At 40.4% G+C, this 25,653-nt stretch overlaps 4 protein-coding genes across 16 annotated transcripts in view; 3 read left to right on the top strand and 1 right to left on the bottom strand.

The window, feature by feature from the left end:
* nkiras2 (NFKB inhibitor interacting Ras-like 2) overlaps positions 1 to 13,012 on the bottom strand; it is a 21,711-nt gene extending 8,699 nt beyond the window's left edge. For 2 of the 11 annotated variants that reach the window (XR_005072740.1, XR_005072739.1), the window contains exons 1-3: positions 12,874 to 13,012; positions 8,363 to 8,445; positions 7,833 to 7,968 (exon numbers count right to left, since the gene is read on the bottom strand). Coding sequence is in view for 8 of the 11 variants with exons in the window: in XM_037087884.1 (XP_036943779.1) it covers positions 3,529 to 3,771; positions 3,892 to 4,133; positions 4,533 to 4,626 (579 nt within the window). In the remaining 3 variants the exon portion in view is untranslated. Of the gene's footprint in view, positions 1 to 2,280; positions 3,772 to 3,891; positions 4,134 to 4,532; positions 4,650 to 5,063; positions 6,087 to 6,342; positions 6,901 to 6,937; positions 7,411 to 7,832; positions 7,969 to 8,362; positions 8,446 to 12,873 lie in introns of those variants that run through there. The other 9 variants (XM_037087884.1, XM_037087885.1, XM_037087886.1 and 6 more) reach the window with 9 other exon arrangements.
* On the top strand, positions 5,084 to 12,299 carry dnajc7 (DnaJ (Hsp40) homolog, subfamily C, member 7). Of its 2 annotated transcripts, XM_037087881.1 has the most exons (14): positions 5,084 to 5,230; positions 6,005 to 6,093; positions 6,212 to 6,336; positions 7,336 to 7,449; positions 7,694 to 7,768; positions 7,860 to 7,978; positions 8,720 to 8,873; positions 9,008 to 9,172; positions 9,429 to 9,520; positions 9,683 to 9,756; positions 9,846 to 9,992; positions 10,463 to 10,615; positions 10,782 to 10,844; positions 10,942 to 12,299. In XM_037087881.1, the coding sequence occupies exons 1-14, from the start codon at positions 5,166 to 5,168 to the stop codon at positions 10,977 to 10,979; spliced, it is 1,473 nt and encodes a 490-aa protein (XP_036943776.1). In that variant the 5' UTR covers positions 5,084 to 5,165; the 3' UTR covers positions 10,980 to 12,299. The 2 variants fall into 2 exon arrangements, with proteins under 2 accessions (XP_036943776.1, XP_036943777.1); XM_037087882.1 differs by lacking the exon at positions 6,005 to 6,093 and having other exon boundaries at positions 5,154 to 5,230.
* odad4 (outer dynein arm docking complex subunit 4) lies at positions 12,944 to 18,152 on the top strand. Of its 2 annotated transcripts, none has more exons than XM_037087879.1 (12): positions 12,944 to 13,086; positions 13,284 to 13,429; positions 13,609 to 13,740; positions 13,877 to 14,030; positions 14,119 to 14,180; positions 14,413 to 14,563; positions 14,734 to 14,958; positions 15,644 to 15,851; positions 15,937 to 16,023; positions 16,197 to 16,393; positions 16,508 to 16,608; positions 16,687 to 16,990. In XM_037087879.1, the coding sequence occupies exons 2-12, from the start codon at positions 13,304 to 13,306 to the stop codon at positions 16,720 to 16,722; spliced, it is 1,479 nt and encodes a 492-aa protein (XP_036943774.1). In that variant the 5' UTR covers positions 12,944 to 13,086; positions 13,284 to 13,303; the 3' UTR covers positions 16,723 to 16,990. The 2 variants fall into 2 exon arrangements, with proteins under 2 accessions (XP_036943774.1, XP_036943775.1); XM_037087880.1 differs by lacking the exon at positions 12,944 to 13,086 and adding an exon at positions 17,629 to 18,152 and having other exon boundaries at positions 13,273 to 13,429; positions 16,687 to 16,763.
* Positions 17,629 to 25,614, top strand: LOC119013391 (2',3'-cyclic nucleotide 3' phosphodiesterase). Its single transcript, XM_037087869.1, has 5 exons — positions 17,629 to 17,763; positions 18,763 to 18,957; positions 21,688 to 23,328; positions 23,777 to 23,904; positions 24,167 to 25,614. Exons 3-5 carry the CDS (start codon positions 21,726 to 21,728, stop codon positions 24,617 to 24,619), a joined length of 2,184 nt encoding a protein of 727 aa, XP_036943764.1. The 5' UTR covers positions 17,629 to 17,763; positions 18,763 to 18,957; positions 21,688 to 21,725; the 3' UTR covers positions 24,620 to 25,614.
* The last annotated feature ends 39 nt before the right edge of the window (positions 25,615 to 25,653 follow it).

The raw sequence follows: 25,653 nt of genomic DNA, 5'->3' as shown, positions 1-25,653 counted from the left end.
CAAGAGGAGGACACAATGTTATCTATTTTATGAGTCCTCTGGGAGAGCTGGATGCTCAGCTGCAGTTGTGAGACACGCTGTCATCCAATGGTAAAAAGAGTCTTACTGGTAGCAACACAAGGGCATCACCTTGTTAGCCTGTGACTGTGACTAGCAAAGTGTGAATTTCTCTTTTGTGGTCAGTGTAGTCTGAAGGGAGAGGAAGGTTCATAAATCACACAGGCGAGTGACAAATCGATGCCTCACCCTCGTGCGCCCCGTGGTGTGTATTTCACATTTTGTGTTGTGGATCTGATGTGGGTCACTGCAGAAACGGAGACCATTACACAGAAAGACTCTGACGACTTACAGGAGCCTCTGTCTGTCAGGACTCGGAGAGATAAAATGAACTCCACCGTGTGCATACAGTCCAAATGTGTGGTACAATAACTGGGTAACGTCGGCGCGGTGGCTCAGTTCTAGTCATTAAAAAGAACAAGATTGAAATGAGATGGTACATGATAGCACCCCGTGGGGAAACTAAGGTGAGTGTGATATCATTTCATAAATGTTCCACTTGAGGTTTTCTCATTATCTTGCATTAACCTCTCCAGTCAACATGCCCGTATGGAACCAGCATATAATTTCCTCTGCAGAAACATCTCTGACCTTGTCTGACTGCCACTCTTTTTACTCCCAAACTGGTTTATAAGAAGCCATTGTGCAAATTTTACTTCTTTGTCAGACACAGAATGCTGAACTAATTGATGTTCTAGTTACTCCCTTTTTTTTTTTAACCTGAACACAAAACTGCCTCTGTGTTTCAGAACTCCTCTGATGTTTTGGTGTCAGTTTTTGAATATAAAAAAAGCATTTAATCAGATGTCGGCGTATATTGTACCCCAGCATTTCCAACAATCAGTGTAGCACCAACACAGTGGGGGGTTATTTCTCCTGAGAGTGTTTGTCATGAATATTTCACTCTCATTTGCTCCATATTTAAATTCATGATGGCATTTTATTGCTTGATAATTGACAGTTTTGCATGCTGCCTGATCACAAATTCCTCTAAATTTGAGTTTTAATCTCGAATGAATCATTTTGTTTCAGTGGTTTTCTTTAAAAGACTGAATTTAAAATAAATAATTGGCATTAGTTTGTGCCTTTATGGGATAGTACAGCTTAGAGAGGGGGGTGACATGCAGCAAAGGGCCACAGGTAAAATTTTGAACCCTGGGCAGCTGCCAAGGGGGCGCATGTTCCACAAACTGAACTACTGGCTGCAACAAAAGCCTGAATTTACAACGTTACAAAAAAGAAACAAGTGCTAGATATCATCAAACCCTCTCAAGGGAACACGAGTTTATATTACAAATCCATTGACTTTTTTTTCAGCTAGCAGTATCATAAGGCATCAGTGTCATAGGTTATTACATTGTGGCAATAATAGTGATTACTATCATCCTCCAGATGCATCAGAAAGGATATTCAACAGCATGTTATGTTGTTGTGTACACTTATCAGATACTATGAATCCCTGCATCTTGAACTACAATCTACATTACGATGCACACCTTTGCCATAAATAATACCATTGTGAATGTTTTGTCCACTTCTATTTACATACTTGCTTCTCACTAGTGGACAGAATACTGAAACACTGCTGTCTCTTTTATTTTTATTTTGAAAGGTTTTAACAGACTTATCGTGTGGCATAGTGTCTGAACTGACTGTCTCGTGTCAGTGTTAATGTGACAGGAAGCTCATTATCAAGGTGATTTCTACAGATGATTATTTTATGATTTGAGCACATTTATTGTTATTTTGTTTCTGTCTGTCTTATAGACCAACAAGCACATTTATTACTGACAGGTGCATCAAATTATCAAATTCAATGTACTGCTTTAAAGACTGTTGGCACCACAGTGGCAGTCTAAAGCAAAGATCCCAAGGTAAATGACTGGTAAACACATGATCACTTTCCATAAAACATGTGAAGTAGAAATTGTTTTACTAGGAGATCAGAGACATCTACTGGCCATAAAACATACTACAGTGTAAGTTAACCAAAAATCAGTGCTTGTGCTTGTGGTTTAGTTTATTTGAAGCTTTTTAACTGGATCGGAGCTTTTCTGTCAATAAAACACCCATGTGTCTTGTCCTTCACATGTGAGAAGGTCAGAAGTGACAGAGACAATCGACCAAATTGTTTTTGTGACATTTGAAGAAATATCAAATGAACAATAATATGTACACTGAAATAAAAAGGTCATTAATGTTTTTAAAGAACCAAAGATTCTGTTTAGGCACAGAAAAAAATCCTTTAATTTGTTTACAAAACATGCAAACAAATATCAAGTGAATTCATTTTATGGATATTAATACATAAAAGCTTGACATCACAAAAAAGTTGCACATTTGATACATAGTGTTGATAGAACAGGCACAAACATGAATATTCAAGACAATATCAACACATGCCCTCTTTTCAATAAAAGAAACAAATCAAAAGCTGCTCATTGTCTGACTCAAGTTGCACCCTGAAAAAAACAGTTCAATGGTCATAATTTAGGGTTTTATTTTACAGCTCAGTAAAAAACATACGAGCTTCAACTTCAGCAGTAACTAACTGATCATATGATGAGTCGTGATTGGCATTTTACAATGCAGAGTGCTTTAAGTCATGTGATGCAAACCAGAAAAAAGTAGCACCTGAGCCTGCAGAAACTTCCTTCCGTCTGAACATCTTATATCTCATATCTTAATTGCTAACAGCAATATGTGATAAGGAATGTCAATTATTCACTCTACAACATCCAACACTGAGTCTAAGCAAAGAAGATATGTAGTGTAACGAATCTCCAGATCAACAAACAGAAAAGTAACTGGCATCATCAATAATCTATCAATAAAAACCCTTCACCTCGTAAAAGATCTGGAATTCAGCATTTGTGTGACCATGTAGTTAGCTAAAACGAGTGCCTGCTGCAATTCATGATTCACTCTGTGTATTTACATGCAGCGTACATGTAAATAAAATAATAGCCAGTGAACGTAAGTGCTAGGTCCTAATTGATCTATGCAGGGAGCGCCACGAGTCCAAAACGTTATAAAACTGAGATCCAAATGTTGATTGTCAGTAGTTAAAAAACTACATTATGAGGGTCCAAATATGACTGCTGATATCAACAGTGGTAACTGTGAAGAATGTGGGTGAATAGTTTGGTCATAGTCCAACCTAATAAAATGGGGAATGACGAATAAAAATCCCTAGCTTTTAATTTCTGAGCTAATGTGGCAAAAATCAGCATTTTACTCATTTATAAGAAAAGTAGTATTTCACCAAAACATCAAATATAGATGCCAATAGGAACAGTTCTCACTGTATATAAATATCCATACAATCATTCTGCCTTTTCTTTCATTATCACTCCTCAACATTCTTTGATCCTTTGTATCAAAATTGATCATTAGCAAAACTAAGCTCCCTTCAACACACCTCTTCTCCCTTTTTCTTCCCTCTTGAACATAAATACAGTGTCTGTTCACTCAGCTATCTGTAGACCCACTGCCCTTATTCTTATTACGACTGAGGGGGAAAGTGGACTTGCTCTGGGGCTGGGTCATTTTGCTGGCCAGGTAAACAAAGGGCTCAATCAGCGTGCGCCGGTCCACCACCGACACCTCCCATAGACGCACCTTTTCGTTCTTTGCCCAGTTCTGAGCCAGGTTAGCATCAACTCTTCTCTCATCCTGCTTGTCCAGCTTGTTACCAAGCACAACAATGGTCACCTGTGGAATAGGGATCAACAGGTTAGCTCAACATCGATGGAGGAAACAACAACAAACTGTATATAAATTGCCCCAAATCAGCCTTCACACATATACACTGTAAATGTATTCAGTCCTCACCTCTTTCTTGTCTCTCTGACGGTCAATGTCCTTCTTGAGGGCCTCCATCCGCTTGAAGGACTCTTTACTGTCAATGCTGTAGACAAGTACAAAGCCGTCGGCAAAAGTGTAGTAATGTCGAGGAAACTCCATCCCGTCACGGAGTCCTCGGGTGTCATAGAAGCGGACCTGCTCTCTTGTGCCGCGGTCAGTTTCTATGGATCCAATGTAGATGTCCTCCAAGGTCTCCATGGGTTCTGAGCCTAACAGTGGGAAAACAAAGACAAGCACATACAGAGTGATATACTGCACACATACAGGACATTTGCTTGATTCGTTTACTTTTATTTTATTACCTTACTTAAGACAAACAGCAATACAATTTGCACGACAGGGTGTGAGTATCCCAGTCTAATTTTAATACCAAGTAAACTTTATAAATTAGAATGTACTAAGATATATTTCAATCTACAAATCATGAAATTACCAGTCACAGTTTTTGTTCTTCTAAGTTCCTATCTCAAAGCTCTATATCACTAATTGTGTAGTTTGTGATAGCAGGTCCTCATTGTAAACCAGCTCATTACCTCAAAACATTTAATCGTGTTTTATTACGCTTCATTAAGTAAGACATACACGGTATTGCTGTAAATAAGATATACCTGCAACATGATTGGCATACAGTAGTTGCTCCAAAACTGCCGTTTTGCCAACAGCAGCCTGGCCACACACAACCACTTTACAGCTTTTTCCCATGACTCACTCTCGGGTCAGAAATTCTGTTTTTCGGAGAGAAGATACAGAGATAGGAAACTGTTGAATCAAGCTTTATAAACGGCACGTTACAGAGTAAATACACAGCTTCGCAATGTGCTGCACATTCTAGTAGCAATGCAGTTAAAATAGATCTGAGTCTTGTTACTGACAACTGTTGTTTTAGAGAGACGAAGATCTAGACAGCATACATAGGAAATGTCTTTCTGACACAATATATTACAGTAACGACTATGCTAACGTCAGGAATTAGCTTAGCATTAGCTTTCGGTGAGCTACAGAGCCACGATATTGCGTACCAAGTAGCGAATGCCATCTGAAAGTGACTAACACGGCTAAAACGTGTGCTTTCATAAAATATATACGTCAAAATTGTCTACCTGTAGAGAGATATGTTTGAACTATGAGGATATTCTTACCTGTAAGAAGACTGTTCTTCTTACCTAACGGGCTACTTCCTGTTTACACTGTACGTAACTTCTGCAGTAGATGTGGCCCCGCCCCTCCTCATTCAAGGCAAAATGGCGACGGACGACTGCGATATGGACCCTGACATGGAACTGCTAAGTGACGAAGAATTAGAAAGGTAATACTAGATATGCCTCTGTTGTCAGCGACCGAAACACTTCTGTAATTGAGAATCATGCTGACATGTTTCATCCAAAGACAGTGACATGTGACATTTCTCGTCGCGCTATGAAAGCGAAGTAGCGCGCTACCGCTCACTGTTTAGCTAGCTGCCCTGGATCGTGTTTAGCTCGGTTGCCCTGCACTCAGCTGGATGTGCTGGATTTGTCTGGCTCGCTGTCAGACACACCATGATACATTCAAATCTGCCCGTCGAGTGTAAAAGTCGATTGATCTGGCCGAGAGTACTGCGTGAACAACATTGCGATATTCGAAGTAGCTGGCGAACTAGATAATGACACCATGAAGTCACAGTGTGGTCGTGATGTAAAAGATGAAAGGCTTCCAGAAAAAGTCATGGCAGTGGCCCACAACATGGTGTCATATGTTCCTGGCTCTGCTCCCTCTTTGCTTCACAAAATAACTACGTGTGTGATTGGCACGTCTGCCCTGCTGCTTTGGCTATTTCTATCTTTAGCCAACTCAGGCCAGCAAGCTCTCTGAAATGCATGCGTCCACTGACAGTCCTGGACATGCTCTGTTGACATGTTACTATGCATGTGTACTCAGACGGGACTTAAGTTAATAGAATAATGTTTGCAAAGAAGAAGTCGTGTCGGACAAACCCAGCCGGCTGACTGTCACACAGCTGTACAGTCATGATCTGTCCATAACAGAACTGATCTTAGTTTTTGCCATTATTGTATCTGTCTTACTGCCCATCTTTACACAGGGAAGCAGAGGGCTTCAAAGAGCAAGGCAATGCCTTTTATATCAAGAAGGATTACGCTGAAGCATTCAATTATTACACCAAGGCCATAGGTAATTATGCCTACATAACTTGGCTTGATGGGGTGATATTGATTTTGTGTTTGCATGAGAAAACAAGATCTGTCTTTGATAGGATATCAGTAACTTTTTGTTTTATTTTATTATACAGACATGTGTCCGAAGAATGCAAGCTACTACGGAAACAGGGCAGCGACACTAATGATGTTGGGTCGGTACAGAGAGGCTTTAGAGGATTCCCAGCAAGCAGTACGACTAGATAACTCCTTCATGAAGGCAGGTGGTGGGAAACAAACTGCTACATTCTATATATGGAGAAATCTACTCTTGTACTTCTGTACTTTACTGTATACTGTTAAGTATATCCTGTTCTGAGTGTTGTTTTGGAGTATACATTTTTCATAAGCAGGCCTCTTCTTCTTCCATTTTTGGGCAAGCACAATTCAATGAAATATCAATCAAATTGTAATTTGGCAATATCAATGTTTTAATAAATAGAAAACATGCAACAGAACAGTATTATAATGAAGTACTATAGTTCTGCAGAGATGCCCTTGTCTTCAAATCTTGTTTGCTAGATGTAAGAAAATATGTTTATTTGGTTCAGACCCCAACAAATGTGACATCGTCATGATTTTGATACTTTTCTCAGGGAAAATGAAGATTGGGATGCAACAATAATCATTCTCAGTAATCGTTACTCTGAAATTGTAATATTTGTCATGATGATCAAAATGCAACTTTATTAACACATCATTTTAACATAACATGATAAACGTTTTGTTTTGTGACTTGTAAAATATGGTTTAGATAGCAAATAACAATTACTTTCCACCCTCACTTAGTTTAAAAAGCTCATTAATTGATTAATTATTACTGCAAAAGGCAAAACAATTGAAAAAAAGTTTTTACTCAAAACCCTCACAACTTGAGACCTTAAAAATTGAGTGTAGCTGTTCACAACACTGCAGAACTATGTACTGTTTCATTTTGTAGGAGTGCAAATCAGTTTTATGGTTTTTGTTCATATGGTTCATAGCGCCTCAATACATAAGCTATAACTCGTCCCTATAGTAGTGAATAACCATCCATTGCTGCAGGGTTACCAGCATTATGATTTTATAGACAGAATTACACAAAAGTGTGTCCTGTAACAAAGCAGTAAATTAGGGCTAACCATGGTTTAGTTTTTGGTAAACAAGGCCCAGTTGATTTCAGCAAGAATGGGAAGTTATTGCTGCAGTCTTTTAAGTTTTAAGTCTTTTTTCCCCGCAGGGCCATCTGCGAGAGGGCAAGTGCCACCTGTCCCTTGGCAATGCTATGGCTGCCAGCCGCTGTTTCCAGAGGGTTCTGGAATTAGAGAATGACAACAGCCAAGCCCAGCAGGAGGTGAGTCAGCCTTCCATTTGACAGAACATGATCTGACAACTTGGACATGATTATCCATTATCACAAAAGCTTTGGCCAAGCTAGTGCAAATAAAAGTGGAAAGGTCTAGTGCTGAGTGGTTTTAGAGGAGATCCGTTAAAGTTTCTGTCAATACCCAAAGCAGAGAAGAGAGGCCAGTGGTAGCTATAAAAGAGATAATTGACTAAATGGTCTTCTCACTGAATATCACACATTCATTTAACAGCTGAAGAATGCAGAATCCATCCTTGAATATGAGAGAATGGCAGAAATCGGATTTGATAAGAGAGACTTCAGGATGGTAAGCTACACACTGCTCACAATCATACGTAATGCTGTCAATTATGTGATACATCAGCACTTACAGACACGTGTGCTGTGGTTGTCTCTAGGTTGTATTTTGCATGGACCGTGCCTTGGAGTCTGCCCCAGCATGTCACAGGTTCAAGATACTGAAGGCAGAGTGTTTAGCGCTGCTGGGACGCTATCCAGAGGCTCAGTCTGTAGCCAGGTAAGAGGGCATGTTTAAAAAATACTTTGATCAACATATTTGTTTGACATAATTGGAATTTGTAACAAAGACTGCAGGGTGAAAGCAGATTAAAACACAAGGATATACATGTGCCATACCAACTCAGAAACATATTACTATAATACTTGTCAATCAGTCCAAAAAAAAAAAAGCAGTCGTTCATCCCAGAGCTCTGGAGAAACCATGAAACATGACTTGAAAGTAGTAATGATAAATATCTTAAATTTCATGGTTGGATGGATAAAGAGAATCCATCCAACACCTGATATTTTTAAAAGCTATAAAGCACATCTCTGTGTTTTTATGTTTGTGAAGAGTTATAGATTTGACACACCAGCTGAAGAAGTTTAAACTTGATCTTACCTTCATAATTGCAGTGCTTCAAAAATCACACATCCCTGAAATTGATCAACCCGCCTTCAAAATGAAGATTCTCTTGGAAGTGCCTTCAGGAGAAGGAAATTGGAGAAAGTCACTCTCTCAATTTAAGCAGGGAATTAATAACTTTGGCTGGCGTTCTCCTTCCATTAAGGATATGTCTGTTCCCTTGTTAATGATCAGCTGCTACACCATGGCATCCTGATGAAGCACACTGCTGTAGTTTTTTATATATGAGCTAAACATTTAAAGATGATGATATTAAATGCCATATTTTGTTATTATAGCTCTTTTACCTGTATGCTTTCTTTTAGCATTGATATGAATTCTTATCCCGTTTAGTGATATTCTGCGGATGGACTCCACTAACGCAGATGCACTGTACGTGCGTGGCCTTTGTCTGTACTATGAGGACTGCATTGACAAGGCTGTCCAGTTTTTTGTTCAGGCCCTGCGTATGGCTCCTGACCATGACAAGGCTCGGCTCGCTTGCAGAGTGAGTAATTCAGTTGATTAAATATTCATAAATCAAATAAACTTTAATTTGTATTAATTCCTATAAATCTGTCCATCAGTTTATTGTGTAACCCAGAGAAGCTTTTAAGGTTGTCCTGTGTGTTGTGTTCCCAGAATGCCAAAGCACTAAAAGCCAAGAAGGAGGAGGGGAACAGGGCGTTCAAGGAGGGAAACTACGAGGCAGCATATGAGCTGTATTCTGAAGCACTAACAATAGACCCCAACAACATCAAGACGAATGCCAAGCTGTACTGTAATAGGGCCACTGTTGGATCTAAGGTGAGGAACACACACAGGAGTGATACCATTTGACACTGATATAGTCACATACGTATCGTCACCCATGCATCACACACTCACACGCAGTTGTTCGTAGGATAGCACAGATACAAGCTGTAAAGTGCTCATCCTGTCCAAGTTTTTTTTGTTATCTTTGCCATTTTGAACTTTCCACAATCACATCAAGAGAACTAGGCCACTACTTTTCTCTCTCTGCCTCTGCCTCAGATGACTCTCTTTTCTTTTTCTTTGAAAGCTGAAGAAACTAGAACAGGCCATTGAAGACTGCACGAAGGCCATTAAACTGGATGAGACCTACATCAAGGCCTATTTACGGAGAGCACAGTGGTATGTCCAGGTTCTCTAACTTGGTTGTTAATAGAGAGAGTAAGTTATAATGTATTTGGTTATCAGTCAAACAGAAGACAGTATCATTATCTAAAGTCATGTCCTGCATTCGATCAAAGTGCGTGAAGAAGCAATAACAGGCTTGTGTTTACTCTGCGGCAGCTATATGGACACAGAGCAGTATGAAGAGGCGGTGCGAGACTACGAGAAGGTTTACCAGACAGAGAAGACAAAAGGTGAGAAGCCAATTCCTTCATTGTGGCTGTCATAGCTTCCAGCAAAGATGATTATTTTTTAAACCCATTTTCTCTTTTGTACTCTCCAGAACACAAGCACTTCCTGAAAAATGCCCAGCTGGAGTTGAAGAAGAGCAAGCGGAAAGATTACTACAAAGTGCTCGGGGTGGATAAGAATGCCACAGAAGACGAGATCAAGAAAGCCTACCGCAAACGGGCGCTTTTACATCACCCAGGTGCTTAACTGAACTGAAAAAATTCTCTAATAACTAAACAATTGTGTAATTCTACAAGGGCAAGGGCTGAACTCGTCTAGAAACTTTTCCTTTTCAACTAGTTGTTGTATGTTTATGATATTTAAATATCTAAATATTTTTGGGGGGGTACAGACAAAGCAAACTGCCTTTGATAATGGCAAAAGCAGTAGTGATTCTGAATGAGTCAAACAGCCAGCGAGGAGACTGAACATTTCACCATCCAGAACATGGAAATAAATAACTTCCAACCTCACATGATGCATGCTTACAAATTGACTTGTTTGTTTTGCATTTTCTGTGAGTGATGATGAATGAAAACTTGGTCAAAGATTCTTCTCATCAACTAACGGTTAAGTCACTTATTACAGTGGCAGCCATGAAACTGTAGAAAGTTAACCCCCAGCCCAAATTACATTTGTGCTTCTTCTTCTTCTTTTTTTTTTTTTTAGACCGTCACAGTGGAGCTAGTCCTGAGGTGCAGAAGGAAGAGGAGAAGAAATTCAAGGAGGTGGGTGAGGCTTTCAGCGTTCTTTCAGACGCAAAGAAGAAGGCTCGCTACGACAGCGGTCAGGATCTGGAGGATGATGGCATGAACATGGGAGGTCAGCACCCGGGCAATCCTTGGGGTGGGAAGTGTCAAGGGTGAAATCAGATTAAAGTGCAAATCATGTCTGAGCTTCTTAACTGCCTCTGTTACCAAATGGCAGTTATTGTTATGTCGTAGCTATAAAATTCTGTGCTGATGTTGATTCTTCTTGTCTCCCCCAGATTTTGATGCCAACAACATTTTCAAGGCGTTCTTCGGAGGCCCAGGGGGTTTTAGTTTTGAAGGTAATTCCAGCGCTGTATCTACGCGAAATGTATTTGAGAAATTATGCGTTTGTATATTGTGAGAATACATCAGTTATTGACCTGTTGTTTGTTTCAGCATCTGGACCAGGAAATTTCTTCTTCCAATTTGGTTAATTGGAGGATTCTTCTACCTAAACCGTTACAACGTCAGGACTTTTCAACAATGTCAACCCCCCAACTCACCATCCATATTTAACTGAGTGACTGATTGCAAGTCAGACTCTTGTCTATGCCATTGACTGAATGAATGCAACCCAATGACCACATGCAACAAATGATTTAAAGCCCGTTTAGCAAGGACACCAAGACAACTCAAACTGAGTTGATAGTGTTACTGGTTTTGGATTTGGTTTTCTTCCTCGCAGAATGAAACACACTTTGAAGTCAGTAATGGCTAGCAACCCTGGTCCAAATATTCTCTCTATTTTTGAGATAGGAGAGACTGTGCAGCTATATTATCAGAGCTTTTAGGGATCCTGGGGAAACTCCTAAGATGCAACTGAGAATTGAGAAAGCTATTATCCGGCTCCGCTCAACTTACTGCTGAGCGGGTGTTCTCTGCATGAAAGTAAATAACTTGCTTAACGATTTCGGAAGAAAATCCCTGAGCAAGCGGCGCCTCCCCCCCTTTGAAGAATCTGTCAGACAGACAGTTGGCTGCTACAAATTCGCACTGAAAACTGCCTCCTTGTCATAAGCCAATAGAAGTACTTGAGCTTTTTTTTTTTTTTTTTTAATTCACAACAGCTGGAGCATAGACGTACACAGACTACAGCACAGAAAGATGGCAGTGGAGACAGCTGTGCTGACTTTGTTTCCCTCTCCTTCTTGTTGTCACACATTTTATGTTTGATGTTGCCATTCACAGATTGCTGCATTGTACATTTTACTGGAATGTAAAGTGTTGATTTGTGATGATAGTTGATTGTTTTTTCCATTTTTTTTATTTTCATATGTATATTTATTGTAAATTTGCTGTCTGATGACCATCCATGTGAGATGAGGACACTTTTCTGTCATCTGCAAAGTTTCAGAGGGGCAAGAGAGTATGCATCCCTTTGACACAAAATTCAGGAAGATAATTGTTTTTTGCTTGGTGTGCACGAAGTATTGCGCAAAAAATAGATTGTGCTCTGTGTTCTATGTGATGCAAGCTGTCTTATTTTACTCCATGCAACAGATAAGCATAAGAATACATGTGTATGACACGTGGTATATGTTCACTATTGTCCAAGAAAGTGTGTAATAATGGAAACCTGGTCATGTTTGGTTACTTCCTGATGAAGTGTTTCTTGGTGCATGTCATGAAGAAACGAAAAGTGTCCTCATCTCTGCTCTCATTATGTTTGCCCATACGGCGAAACCATCCAGTCTCTACCCTTGAAACTTACCAGCCATGTCAATAAAGTTGGCCTCCTCTGGGTTTCCCCTAAATTGTTTGTTTACTTTTGTTTTGTTTACTTAGTAAATTCATATGAATAACATAAATACCGAATATATATACACAATGAAAAGTCATATTTTGTGACACATTAAGAGGGATATTGGAGTTGTACCAACTGAGGTGAACACAAGATGGCGCCGCTTCCCGCCCTGGGTCTGTTAGTGTGGTGGTTGCTAGGATACGAGTAGAATGTAATGAACTAAAATCAGTTTTAGAGTCAACTCTCAGATTTAAAGCCAGCACAATGAACCGCCTCAGGGACACAGAGCCATGGCATGGCATTGCACAGATGTCTCAGCTGCAAGCTAACATCGTGCCCACAATTTTGATATTCAACTAATCGCTCCAAATATTTTTTTTCTAAAACGTCACAATTGTCTGATGCCTCGTTTTGGGCTTTTGAAAACAATGATTGTCATTTCCCAGCATTTTCTGAACAATTTATCGATTCATCGAGACAATTATCAACAGATTAACCACCTATTAAAATAATCGTTAGCTGCGACCCAAGAGGCAGGCTTTGGGTTGCTTTGTGCTTTACTTTTAAGCCTGCAAAATGCTTACCGTACGTTTGTTGTCGTAGAGTTGTCATAAGGAATTGCAGATGGTAGTCTCAAGAAGGCGGAGGAAGTCATGAAGATCATGCAGGGCTGGTCAGAGAAAGAGGTGCCTAATGAGAGAGAAGTTTTGGGCAGCCTGTAATGCCTTGTTCGACCTGGGAGACATGGACAAAGCACTAGAGCATCATCAAAGAGACTTGGAATTGGCAGAACAATGGTGAGAATTTGAAGAAACGATTTTGTGCCACATTAAGAGTGATGTTGGGGGTTGTACTAACCGAGATGAACACAAGATGGCGCCGCCTCCCGCTCTAAGTTTGTTATTTTGGTTGCTAGGATACTAGTTGGCCGGTGATGTTAATGTGTTTTGATGAGTTAACGTTTCCCCACTGAGTTGAATTTTCTTTTGATTAGACCTAGAAGTTGGCCTCAAAATGTCAGACTTTAACGGAGAGGACGAAGGACAAAAGCAGAAAGGCGTTTTCTCCACTTTGGTGGCCAATGGAGACTGGCTGTGCCTTAAAGGAGAGTATAAGAAGGCTATAGAGAGCTACACAATGGTAGGTAAAGTTAGTTAGCTAGCGTTAGCTTGCTTGCTATGGTTAATCTTACTTCGTCACAGTTAAAGCATACTAAAGTGTGAGTCACAAGATTAAAAGTTACCAAGTTTCACTGAAATAGAAGGAAACTGACTACACTGCAACACTTAAGATGTCATAAGATGCCATTTTATTTTTAGGCACTGACTTTAAAGCCCGATGACAAGACCTGCTTCGTTGGCCGATCCAAATGTTACCTGAAGATTGGTCAGTCTGACAGCGCTCTGAAAGATGCAGAGGCTTCACTTAAAGAGGACAAGACCTTTTTTGAGGTGAACAACAGAACAGCTACAACAGAAATGTTGTCTTTTTATCATAAATGACAGTGCTCAAGTCAGTACCCAGTGTTGATGCATGAGAATTTGTGAAGTGAAGCCCTTAACTGTTTTTCCTATTGTGATATTTCAGGGTTTGTACCAGAAAGCAGAGGCATTGTACTACATGGGAGAATTTGAATTTGCGCTGATGTTCTACCACAGAGGACAAAAGCTACGTCCACAAGTACAGGAGTTCAGATTGGGTATCCAGAAAGCACAGGAGGCCATAGAAAACTCTGTCGGCTGTATGTAGTTTGATACTTTTTTGTAGTATATGAAAATTCTCCTTACACTGCATCTTTAAACTATTTGTTCTTCTCTGGCATCCTCTAGGCCCTTCTTCCGTAAAACTAGAGATCAAGGGTGACCTGTCATTTCTCGAAAAAGATGAGGAGGTGTGTATTTGATGTGTTTCCCTTGAATGACCTTTTTTACCCAGAAAACTTGAAGTTAGAGCTGTTCTGATAATAATTGTACACGTACAAACATCAATCTTGTCCGGTCAACAGGTAACAGTGAAGGACCCTGTTTCTAAGTAGATATTGATGATACATATTGCAGCTGTTATGTGAAGCTTAACCATAAACCCCCTTCTGATGCACAATATTATGTTTCTGAATGATAAAGAGAGTACAGCCAATTACTGCAATTCAGAATCTGACGAGAGAGAAAAAACAGCAGATGAAGAAGACCCCTAAGAATGAGAAGACAACCAAACAACTGCTGGGAACATTTTACAGTGACAAGCAATGTCTTGAAAACCTGCTGAAAGATGAAAGTAAGATTTTATTTCACATACAGTGTTTTCTAAATGTGTTTTTTTTTTGTCTGCATCTTTCAAATGTTAATTACTATTTTGTCATGCTGTCCTTATGTTAAATCAACATACAATGATGTTTTTCACTTTAAATAGACTAACATTTAAAATTGTTACACAATGATCTGCAGCCCTGGTTAAAGGTAAGACAAAGGGTGGTGAACAACTGCAAGATGTCATCCAGGGTTGCCTCACGTACATTGACAGCTGCACTGAGTTCTGGAGCCAGGAGAAACCTATCTGTCCAGGCGAAAGGGAGCGTAAGAGCATGCATCAGAAATGTAGCAAGCCACGTCACACTGCACCCATTGAACCTGCTCAATTCCTGCTGAAGAGCCTGGATGACATTGCCGCAGGTAAGGCAGGTAGAGCCAAAATGATGAACTGTTTTTCAACTATTTATAGATTCACTGGTAATTACCCACAAGTAATTAATTTTTCAGAGAAATTGTCTAAATCTTTTATTCCAGCTTCTTAAATGTGAATGTTTTCTGGTTTCCCCTCTTCTATATGACAGTAAACCAAATATCATATTCGGTTCCCTGTCTATACTATATATTATATAACATTTTTGATTTGCTGTTGAAAGTGATGAACTTAAATCAGTTTTAGAGTCAATTCTCAGAGGTTTAATCTTGAAAAGCCAGTACAATGAACCTCCTTAGGGACACAGAACCATGGCATGGTATTGCACAGTTGTCTCAGTTGCAAGCTAACATCGTGCTCGATGCAGTAGAGCTTAAGTGATTGATTAGTTGCCAGTGCTTAAATTAATTGCCCACAGTTTTGATATTCAACTATGCTTTGAATATTTTTTCTAAAGTGTCACAATTGACTGATTCCTCGTCTTGGGCTTCTGAAAACAATGATCATCATTTTCCACCATTTTCGGAACGATTTATCGAGAAAATTATCAACAAATTAACCATCAATTAAAATAATCGTCAGTTGTGACCTAAAAGGCAGGCTTTCGGTTGAACTTGTAGCTCCGTGTGTTACTTTTAAGCCTACAGAATGCTTACTGTGTGTTTGTTGTCGTAGAGTTGTCATTAGGAAATGCAGAAGGTAGTCTCAAGAAGGCGGAGGAAGTCATGAAGATCGTGCAGGGCTGGTCAGAGAAAGAGGTGCCTAATAAGAAAGAAGTCTTAGGCAGCCTGCATAGTTGCATTGGGAATGCCCTGTTCGACCTGGGAGACATGGACAAAGCACTAGAGCATCATCAGAGAGACTTGGAATTGGCAGAACAATGGTGAGAATTTGAAGAAATTACACAGTAGGAGTGAGTGCATTTTACATAAATAGCTGAAATGTTCAGTCATCTTTCTTATCAACAGTAAACTCCCAGATGCAATGTTGAGGGCTCTGGACAACATTGGGCAGGTTTATGCCAGAACTAGCCAGTTCTCCCAGGCCATTGAGTTGTAAGTAGATAATGATGTAACAGCTACACTTGTATGATATTAACATTGTTTGCAAAATGTCTACAACAACTCTCCAAACGAGCATTGTTAAACATTGAGGTGTGACTTTTGAAGATCATTTTATCAGTGATTGGTCATTTTATTTGATTTTTTTCTGGATGTTTCCACTTCAGCTGGGAGAGGAAGATTCCCCTGGTCTGTAGTGGTCTGGAGAGGACCTGGTTGTTTCATGAGATCGGTTGGTGTTACCTGGAGCTTCGTCGCCACGAAGAAGCCCGAGACTATGGCACTCGATCAGCTGCTGCGGCTGATGAAATTGCAGATGAGAAATGGCAAATAAATGCAAATGTTTTGGTGGCACAATCAGAATGTAATTATCTACCAGTTGTTATTTTTCCTTATCATTATTATTATTATTATTATTATTATTATTTACATATTTATAAAATCACTAAGTCTGATAGTCAATTCCCTTCTATTTCAGTGAAACTTGGAAACTTTAAATCCTGTGTATCCCACTTTGAGAAAGCCTTAATCAAAGCCAAACTGCAAGAAGATGAGTCTGCCATGAATGCCATTCAGAAGGTTCCCACTCTTTCTCATCTTCTTTTTGTTCCATTTAAAGACGTATGTCATGCTTGACATTTATCCCTCTGCTTTTAGGCACTCGATGAAGCAAAACAACATCTACCACAGTGAGGATGTCGTCATTCGAGATTTGTCGTGCTGCAGAGAAGACAGTAATCATCAAAGGAAACCAATATAAAAGAATTCTTAGGGGTTTTTATGAGTGTAACAAATTATTAAAATGTTCAGATCGAATTTGATGATGGCCTTAAAGTCATCAGGTGCAAATAGTCTGTTTAGAGAGTACTGGATACTGAAAGGCTTTACATGCACATATGCGTATTTGATTTGAGAATGTTTGAGGTCTAAGTTTTTCAGTATAAATGTATGAGTACACATGCGAATGACTGTGACCCTGTTTCTCTTTATAGGTTTTGGTGCATTAAGGCAGGATTTCAATCATAATTTCTCAAAAGTCAAAATACAAACAGTTCAGTATGAAACAGATGATATAAACCAGATACTGCGTCACTGTGTGGTTTCTTAGAAAGTCATACTGTGACATTGTAACTGGAATCATTGGTCTCAGAGTGTTACAGACAGTTGTTAATTGTGTGAACAAGTATAATGTTCACAGAAGAGCCAAGTTTTTTGAATTTGTATTTAACCTTTATTTTACCAGGAATATTTCCCCTGAGATTTACAATTTCTTTTATAAGGGAGTCCTGGCAGCAGCATAAAAAGCTTCACATAGAGGAACAAACAGCATCTCAAAACACACAACATAAAAAGTGATTTAAGGCCTGACTGACAGAATTACCTCTAAAGAACAATTGCTTGTAGTTATTGGCAGTGTAGCAATATAATCCAAATCCACTTATGACTCTGTATTTTTGATGTAATTCTCTGAAAACTGAAACATATATTATCTCTCTAGTGTGTCACTTAATCTAAAAAGTACACACTTGGATATCCACACTGCAACCTGCCGACCATGTAGTCTTTCATCTTCTGATTACTTCTCTATTTTTTCTGCAGGGAACTTCCACTGTCACACCTCTTATTACATCTGTAACAAAGCATACGTGGTATGATTTACACACGGCTGACTGCCCTCCTGGTTCCTTGTATGTGTTCAGAAGTTTTATGAGCTCCCTCCTGCTGCTTATACAAGTCAGTGCATTGTTTGTGTGTACATCAGAGACAGTGGAATCACAATTTACAGTCATCATCTTCGTAGATCTTGAGAAAATGTCACTAATACATATCGTCTCATTGACTTTGGTACTAGCAAAGTACTTGGTTACGAGTGGCATTACATACAAGGTGATTGTGGTTGACACCAGTTAAAGTTGTCTGTGACTTGACACTGAATATTTTGCACATTTCAATAAATAGTACTGCTAGTTGAACAGAAAAATGGCAACCAATGTAAAAGGGGAACATATAGGTTTCTTTTTTCTTGATGTTCAGGACAGATGTAGGTCAAGAAAAAAACATAAAACTGAGAAATGAAATGTATTTAGATGAAAATAAAGTCAGACAAAATATGAAACCAGGTAGGGGTTTGTTGGTCTTATTTATTCAGGTATAGTCAACAGTTATTTGTAATACGACAATATATGTTCACTTTTAGATTCCTCATAAGGTTTAATATATCACAGCACAAATTTACAAGTTAACAATTGTAAGTGTAAGATTGTTTATGTAATTTAAAGATTTGTTATTAGATTCGCAGTAAGTAAGGATTTCAAAAGCATAATTGTAACAGAGATGTCATGAACAGACTTTTCTCCAAAACATAGGTCTAGATGTAGAGAGGCAGAGACAAAATAATATAAGACTAAAGGTCTGTATGTGAGAGATTTTAAAGTGAATCAGTGAAGTTCTCTGAAGTTTTCTGTTTTTAACAAACAAAATAAATGTCAGTTCTTTTATTTTATGAACATTGTAAACAAAAAAGATATAAAAACACATCAGACATGTATTACCTGTACTGGAACATTATATAAGACATTATAATAGATGCTGACTGTAAACTGAATCTGTTTAACTTGTAAAGGTAAAAGAAAGAAGGAAGAAATACACACATCATTCCTCTTTGAAAAGATCTTTACGAACAGCTTGTCAGTTTTGTTACTTTTGTAACTTTTGTCTTTGTCTTTTTAAAAGAAATCTCCATCCGGTCGCGTCCTTCCGGTCTGCAGGGGCGTGTTCGTGGCCACGCCCCAGTTTGCGCGTCCCCGTCAATTTCCTTTTGAAGCGGGGGCGCGTCTGTGCCGAGGACTGCCTTGTCATTGTATCCAGAGAGAAACGCGTGGTCAGCGGCACCGCCGACAGACAGACAGCCCCACTGCAGCCTAACTGGTAAGCTGGCATCTTAGCGAACAAAAGCTCCTCGTACAGTATTTCCACATCTCGTCCTTTTTTAAAAAATTTAAAAGCAGGAACATCCTTAAAATACGGTATTCCTGGACGTGTATACTCCAGGAGATGGTTAGACGCGTTAAGACGTGGCGCCGTGGCTGCTGATGTTGCAGCACATTAACTGACTGCCAGGCTAAATTGTTTTTGTCTGGCGTGCTAACGTTGAGGTGCACGCCACTCCCCGCCTCGACACAATGTGCACTTTAACAAATTGTCTATTTTCTCTCTTTAAAGCTAAAACCTGACTTTGCTTCGACGCTTATTTAAAAAATAATTTTAAAAAATCACATTTACAGTCAAGTGAATGTGTAATTAATGCATTTAACCCAAACTTGATTAAACAAAAAACACATTCTCTGTCACTGCGCCATTCACTGCCAACTGTACTCTGCTCGTTCAGAGAATGAGATGAAGTTTGATGCATCTCAGAGTGTTCATATCTCACAATTTTGCACCGCGTTTGCCTTCATATTATGTGTATTCCTGTCCGAAATGATTGTTGTTTTAATGTCCGTCGGTTTGTGTTTGTTGCTTAATGTGTTGGGAGTGTTGTGAGAGCTTCCCCTTCTGTCTCATGACACGGTGTGGTTTCACACATCTGTTAAATCTTGTGTTTAGTAACGAATCTCGCTGACATGTGAAACGAGCTGCCTCACGGTGGAGGAGGTAACGACACTTTTTCACGATGCCCCCCATTTTCTTAACTGCCCTTTGTCTGTGATTGCTGGCAAAGCTTTGGCGCAGATACAAGGTTGGATTACAGTGTGTTGCAGTCACGTCGAGTGTCAGTTTCACTGCACTTCTGTCTTTGTGTTGTTAACAAATGCAAAATTGGGATTTGCATGAAACTGTAGAGAGCAGATTTTGCCACCACTCCTACCATATGCCCAATGATGCAACACCCCTACTGAGAGAAAATGGACATCATGGCTTGAGGTCGATGCAGTGTCTTTCCACCTAATGCCATGGAGGGCATTCGATGATATGAAATTATCATCGCAATATTATCCCGATAATCAGGGTTACCGGATTAAAAATAGTGTCACCACTAACATAATATAAGAATCAAAATATTAAAGTAATGTAACTTTTGTTTTCCTTCTTGATCACCTCATTACGTGACTTGAAAAGTGATATCAATAAGATGACTTCTATTTAATCTTAATTATGATGATGCACACTATGGCTAGGCTAAATACGGGCCGATAATCAGCATTTCCCGATAATCTGTATCTGTGATATCCCCCTCCCACCCCCAGATTGCTGTTGAATTAAGCTGATTTAAAATGTGCTAATTTTGGCTCTGATGCTGCATCCTCTCACACACTATCGGATTGGTAACTTGTCACATTAATAGCCTATAAACACTGAATAAGCGTAATTTGCAAAGTAACTAAAAGGATCATGAATGCAGTGGGATGGAAAAATGTAGTAGCAGAAAAGTTAAATGCTCACGTAAAGTGCCTCAAAATTGTACAGAAATACAGTGATACTATATCCCGAAATTATCAGCCTATTGGCCTATAACAGATATATGACACTGACGCTTAGGTTTACTATTTCAGTGCGGTGATGTCACTTTTTGTTTATTGTTGAAATGTAAAAACTCCACCCCCCATTACACATCTCTACCAAAGTGTTAACTAACTACATTTGAGGGATCACGACATTTGAATTTTTCACGATTGTTCCCATTGATCACGTATCAGTCTGGCCTTACTCAGACTCAGCGGAGCCCCATTAAAAAAAGGAGTTCAGTATAGTCTAGTAATTGTAGATCATGAGGTCTGCCTGCACAAACCCGTGATAAGTAAATGGCAACTGGAAACTTCATCTCTCTATGTATTTACACACATCTGATATACCTTGTTGTGTGTAGGATACAATGTGTGAGCCACAGTTACAGGCCCAGGCATATCAAAATAAACTGAAAGACCAATACAGGAATTTCCGTCAGCGAACTAGACAAGTCATTCGTGTGAGGATATTCATGATTATCCCGATAATGAAAAAATCACCCACTCATCAATCAGTTTTTTATTGTAATCTGCGATCATCCAATCCTTTTTGCACTGCATGTGAAGATGTGTTTCAAAATAAACTGATCCACCCCTTACAGCTCCTTTCTCTTTCTCAAGCCTGGAATATTTACTAACTTCCTGTTTTTGAGACATAATGACCGCAGTCCTCATAAAACCATTTCATTTTTTCCCCTGAACGGGCTTGTGGTCTGATTAAAAAGCTGACAGATGTGACTATATGTCCGAGGAAAGTCACGAGGTTCTTCATGAGAAAAGATAACTCTGTCAACCATTGACTTCACTTTTCTCACTGGCCGTTTGAACTATTTATATGGTGCCACTGAAAGAACACAGTTTATCGACTGTAATTATTTATGGTTAATGGGGCTCTCTGCCAAACCCACGTAAAACGCAGTCCTTCTAAATGCACTGAAGTCTGATATTTTGTGGCACAGGATCTTAAATACATGGATATATCAATGATTCCCTTGTCCAGTCCAGAGTTTTCTGACTTACCCTGACTGCTTGAATAACTGAAAATGAAAATGCAGAGTTGTTTGAGGAGAGCTCATTTGTGTTCAGAGGTTTTACATATTCTCATCACTGATTTAAATAATCAATTTCCCCTTTTCTTTTTTATTTGCATAAGGTAATTGGTGGTGTGTAAAGTCAGACTTTGAGCCAGACATGGATACTGAAAAGAGCGACGAAATTTTTCATGCGTCAGAGACTCCACAGCCAGAGGAGACTGTAATGGAAAAAGAGGTTGTGTCCAAACTGGAGACAGCGGAGGAGACTGAGAAGCCACCAGCTGCTGACGAAGACATTGAGCAGATGGCAGTGAATGGTCATGATACTGAAGTCATAACTTCACAAACAGAAGACATAACTGTACCAGAAACTGTTGCAGTGCCTGCAGAGGAACCAAAGAAGACAGAGATTGAGGATAACTTGCCCACAGTAACATCTGAACCTGTGTCGGAGCCTGTTGAGGTCGCATCACCAGAACCAGTTGAGTCATCTGAAACAATCTCTGGCCCAGTTGGAGCTTTAGACACAGAACCTGAAAACATCCAGCCTGAACAGCTGCCTGTGCCAGAGAATGACCCAGAACCTTTGCCTGTGCAAACGCCTCTGGCAGACAGTGCCCCTGAACTAGAGCCAGAGAAATTGGCAGAAACGATTCCAGAAGCCGGACTCGAAAAGCAAACATTACCTGAACCAGTCATGCTGCAGCAGCCAGTGGATATACAGCCACCCAGCCAAGAGGAGAAAGGGTCAGAACAAATGGAAACAGAGACAGAACTGAAGACTACAATGGATGCTGTGGCGGAAGAAGTTGCCAAAATGTCTGTGACGGATACAGAAAAACCAGCAGAAACCGTGGCGGTGACAGTAGCTTCCCCTGATAAAACGGCAGTAACCGTGTCAGTGACAGAGGCTTCCCCAGAAAAACCAGCAGCAACGATGCCGGTGACAGAAGCTTCCCCAGAAAAGCCAAAAGAAGCTGCGAAAGTAAAGGAGGAGGCATCTGCTGAAATTGAAAATGTTAAACCTGCTGAGGACAAGAAGGAACCGGAAAAAACAGCTGAGTCTGATACCGTGAAGGGGGCTGAGGCGGCACCAGGAGGCGAAGGTGTTAAATCTGAGAAAGATGCTGAGCCTCAACAGGAGGAGGATCCAGTCCCTGCACCAGGCTCCCTGTCCTTTGCCCTCCTGGAGCGAGAGCAGACCAAAGATGCCCTTCGAATCTCTCGTACCCTTGTTGTCCTCAGAGGCCTTCCAGGAAGTGGTAAGAGCTTCTTGGCTCGTGCCATCGCTGATACCTACAAAGAGCTCTGCTCAGTAATCAGTGCTGACGACCACGGTGTGAAGCCAGAGAGTCCAGAATCATCCGTGGAAGGATACAAGGCTCTGGATGAGGCTGTGGTGGCCCGTTGCAGTGCAGGAACATCTTCCCCTCTGCTGCTGGTGGTGGACGACACCAACCACACCCAGGGTCGGCTGGCCCGCCTGGGGGAGATTGCAGAGCAGCACAATCTAGTCGCTGTCTTTTTGGAGCCCCGTACTGAGTGGCGCAGAGATGTAGCACAGCTGATCAAGAAGACCAAGCGTGGACTGGAGCAGGCCAAACTGGAATCCATGAAAGGTCCAATTGAGGAAATGTCCCTTCCTCTTTACTTTGGCTGGTTTCTTCTCTCCTCCGTCCAGGACAAGGTCAGGTGCACATCGATGGACTTCCTGAAAACGCTGGACACCCTGGAGGCCTTCAAGAAACACCTGATTGACTGTGAGTGTTTGTTTTTGTTTTTTTTTTAAAATTTATTAGAAGGTGAATGAACAGATGAGAAATAGGACTGGGCAATATATCGATATATGCTCATTGTGATAGTACTATTAAATCTTTGCACAACAATCTTGCTGCAAGCTTATTGGCTTACTGACACTGATGAGGTGAACTCCATAGGCATTGAAATGTGTTATCGAATGACAAGACATTCATGTTGTGTTTTCTTTTGCCGGTTTCAAATCAGCGCACTATCGAGGTATAGAGTCAAAAGTATGCTTTTTGAGTTCGCTGCTGTCTTTGTTTTTACGAAGTGCTTTTAAGTGATTTCAAACATCAAGAATTATTTTAAGGTGATCTTGCCCAGCCCTAGTCATAAATTAAGTCTTTAAGGACATTATAATCTAAAGTCTTTGTAATGACTAACATGCAACTGACCTTTCATTGCCAGTCACTGGGAAAGCTGAGAAGGAGGTGGATTTGGAACAGTACTTTCAAGCCAAAGGGGCCCTCCACTGCACTACAAAGTTCTGCAACTATGGAAAAGCTGAGGGTGCCAAAGAGTATGCACAGATTCCAGTAAGTGATCAGATACATTTTAAGACTGTCAACATTCCAAAGAGTAACATGCTAGCAGTTGCACATTTATTGAAATAAGATGGAAAATCACAATATTGCCAAATGTACTATTTACAAATGTATACAAAATTCTGTCAATGTGGTCAGTGTGCTTTTTTTAATCTACCACATTGTGCAGGCCCTACCAGCGTTGTAATGTTTGATTTCATCAAAAAAAAGTTCAGTGATGTTTCCTAATCACTTCCTTTTTTCTTATCTCCAGGCAGTCAACGATCTCTACGGTTCTGTGTTTGAGCTGTCACTGAGCGCTCTCTTTGTCACTCCTCGCACCGTTGGGGCCAGAGTGTCCCTCACCGAGGAGCAGCTTGTGCTGTGGCCAGCCGATGCCGAAAAGGAGGTTGAGTCCGCCGCCTCCCTGCCTCTGGGAAGCCGAGCCCATGTTACTCTGGGTTGCGCGGAGGGTGTTGATCCAGTTCAAACAGGTCTGGATCTGCTCGATATCCTGGCACTGCAGCATGGCGGCCAACAGGGGGAGCTTGTGGAGGAGATGGAGCTCGGGTCGCTGACCTATTACGGCGAAGGAAGGTGGCTGCTGAGTCTCAGAGAGCCAATCTGCACACTGGCCTGCTTCTCCAGCTGCTATGAGTGCAAGGAGCTCGGGCTGACCGCAAAAGGACCGGAGAAGAAGAAGAAGCAAAAGTGCGCCATACTGTAAATGGCAAACATGGGGCTGTGTGGCCGGGATGACTGGTGATTCAAAACTTAGGCTTACTCTGTGCAAGGTTTGTGTGTTTGTGCAGTGTTTAGGGTTTCAGTTATCACCACCCTAAATCCACAAGCTGTGTGCCTTTTTTTACTGTTGATTTGCACCACAATCCAAGATGCCTTCAGTCCAGTTAGGCTTGTTAACGTTGTTGAATATCTCGTTTCACATATCAGTGCCAGAGTTGCAGTGCCTGGCTATTTGCTGAGGTGGAATTAGCAGCAGTTTTAGACTAAGGTAGCATAGCCTCCTCCCACAACTCCACGTAGATTCCCTCTTCTATACCTGTCAGTGTCTCTCAGTATTCAGATATACAAAAACTAGGTACTTTCATTGCATGCACCCCAGGTTAACGGTATCAACATATTAACACATTTCTGACCTGCTTTAAGTACCACTGCCGCTTCAACACAGTTTCTCTCGTGTTTCCTTTGTCTTAGCTGTAAGTTAAAAAGATTAGCTGTCATTTCTGTGTGTGTGTGTGTGTGTGTGTGTGTGTGTGTATGTATGTGTGCGGGTGTGTGCGCGCGCAGCCTAGGAAGTTAAATGTTACAATAGCATATGGGCCAAAGTTATCTATTTGATTAAGTGTATTAGAATGAATGTCATTTATAGAGGTCCTTCCTTGTAAAAAAAATCTTTGCACTCTGCATAGTTTGAAAGGGAGAATGCTGATGAATTTGGTATTTGTTTCAGCAGCTTGCACTTAGTAATTATCAAATGCTGTGAATCCAAGTCCATATTTTGCAATCTTTTTCTACAGCGCAAGACTGCACCATTGATCCCTTTTATCCTCTTTGAACAGCACTTCATAATGCATTTCAATTTGTATCCTCTGTGACTGTAATTTTTGAAGGGCAAGTCCTACTTTGTGTAGCTCTTATGAATCACTATTTTTGCACTTGTTTTGTACACTTAATAAAAAAGAACATGCTTTGCTCCAGTAATGCAGTTTGTGGTCTGTTCAGTGCTCGTAACATGCAGGC

The sequence above is a fragment of the Acanthopagrus latus genome, chromosome 23 (assembly GCF_904848185.1).
Source record: "Acanthopagrus latus isolate v.2019 chromosome 23, fAcaLat1.1, whole genome shotgun sequence".
NCBI classification, from domain to species: Eukaryota; Metazoa; Chordata; class Actinopteri; order Spariformes; family Sparidae; genus Acanthopagrus; species Acanthopagrus latus.
Note: the sequence above shows the minus strand (reverse complement) of the source record. Positions and strands in the feature narration are given on the sequence as shown.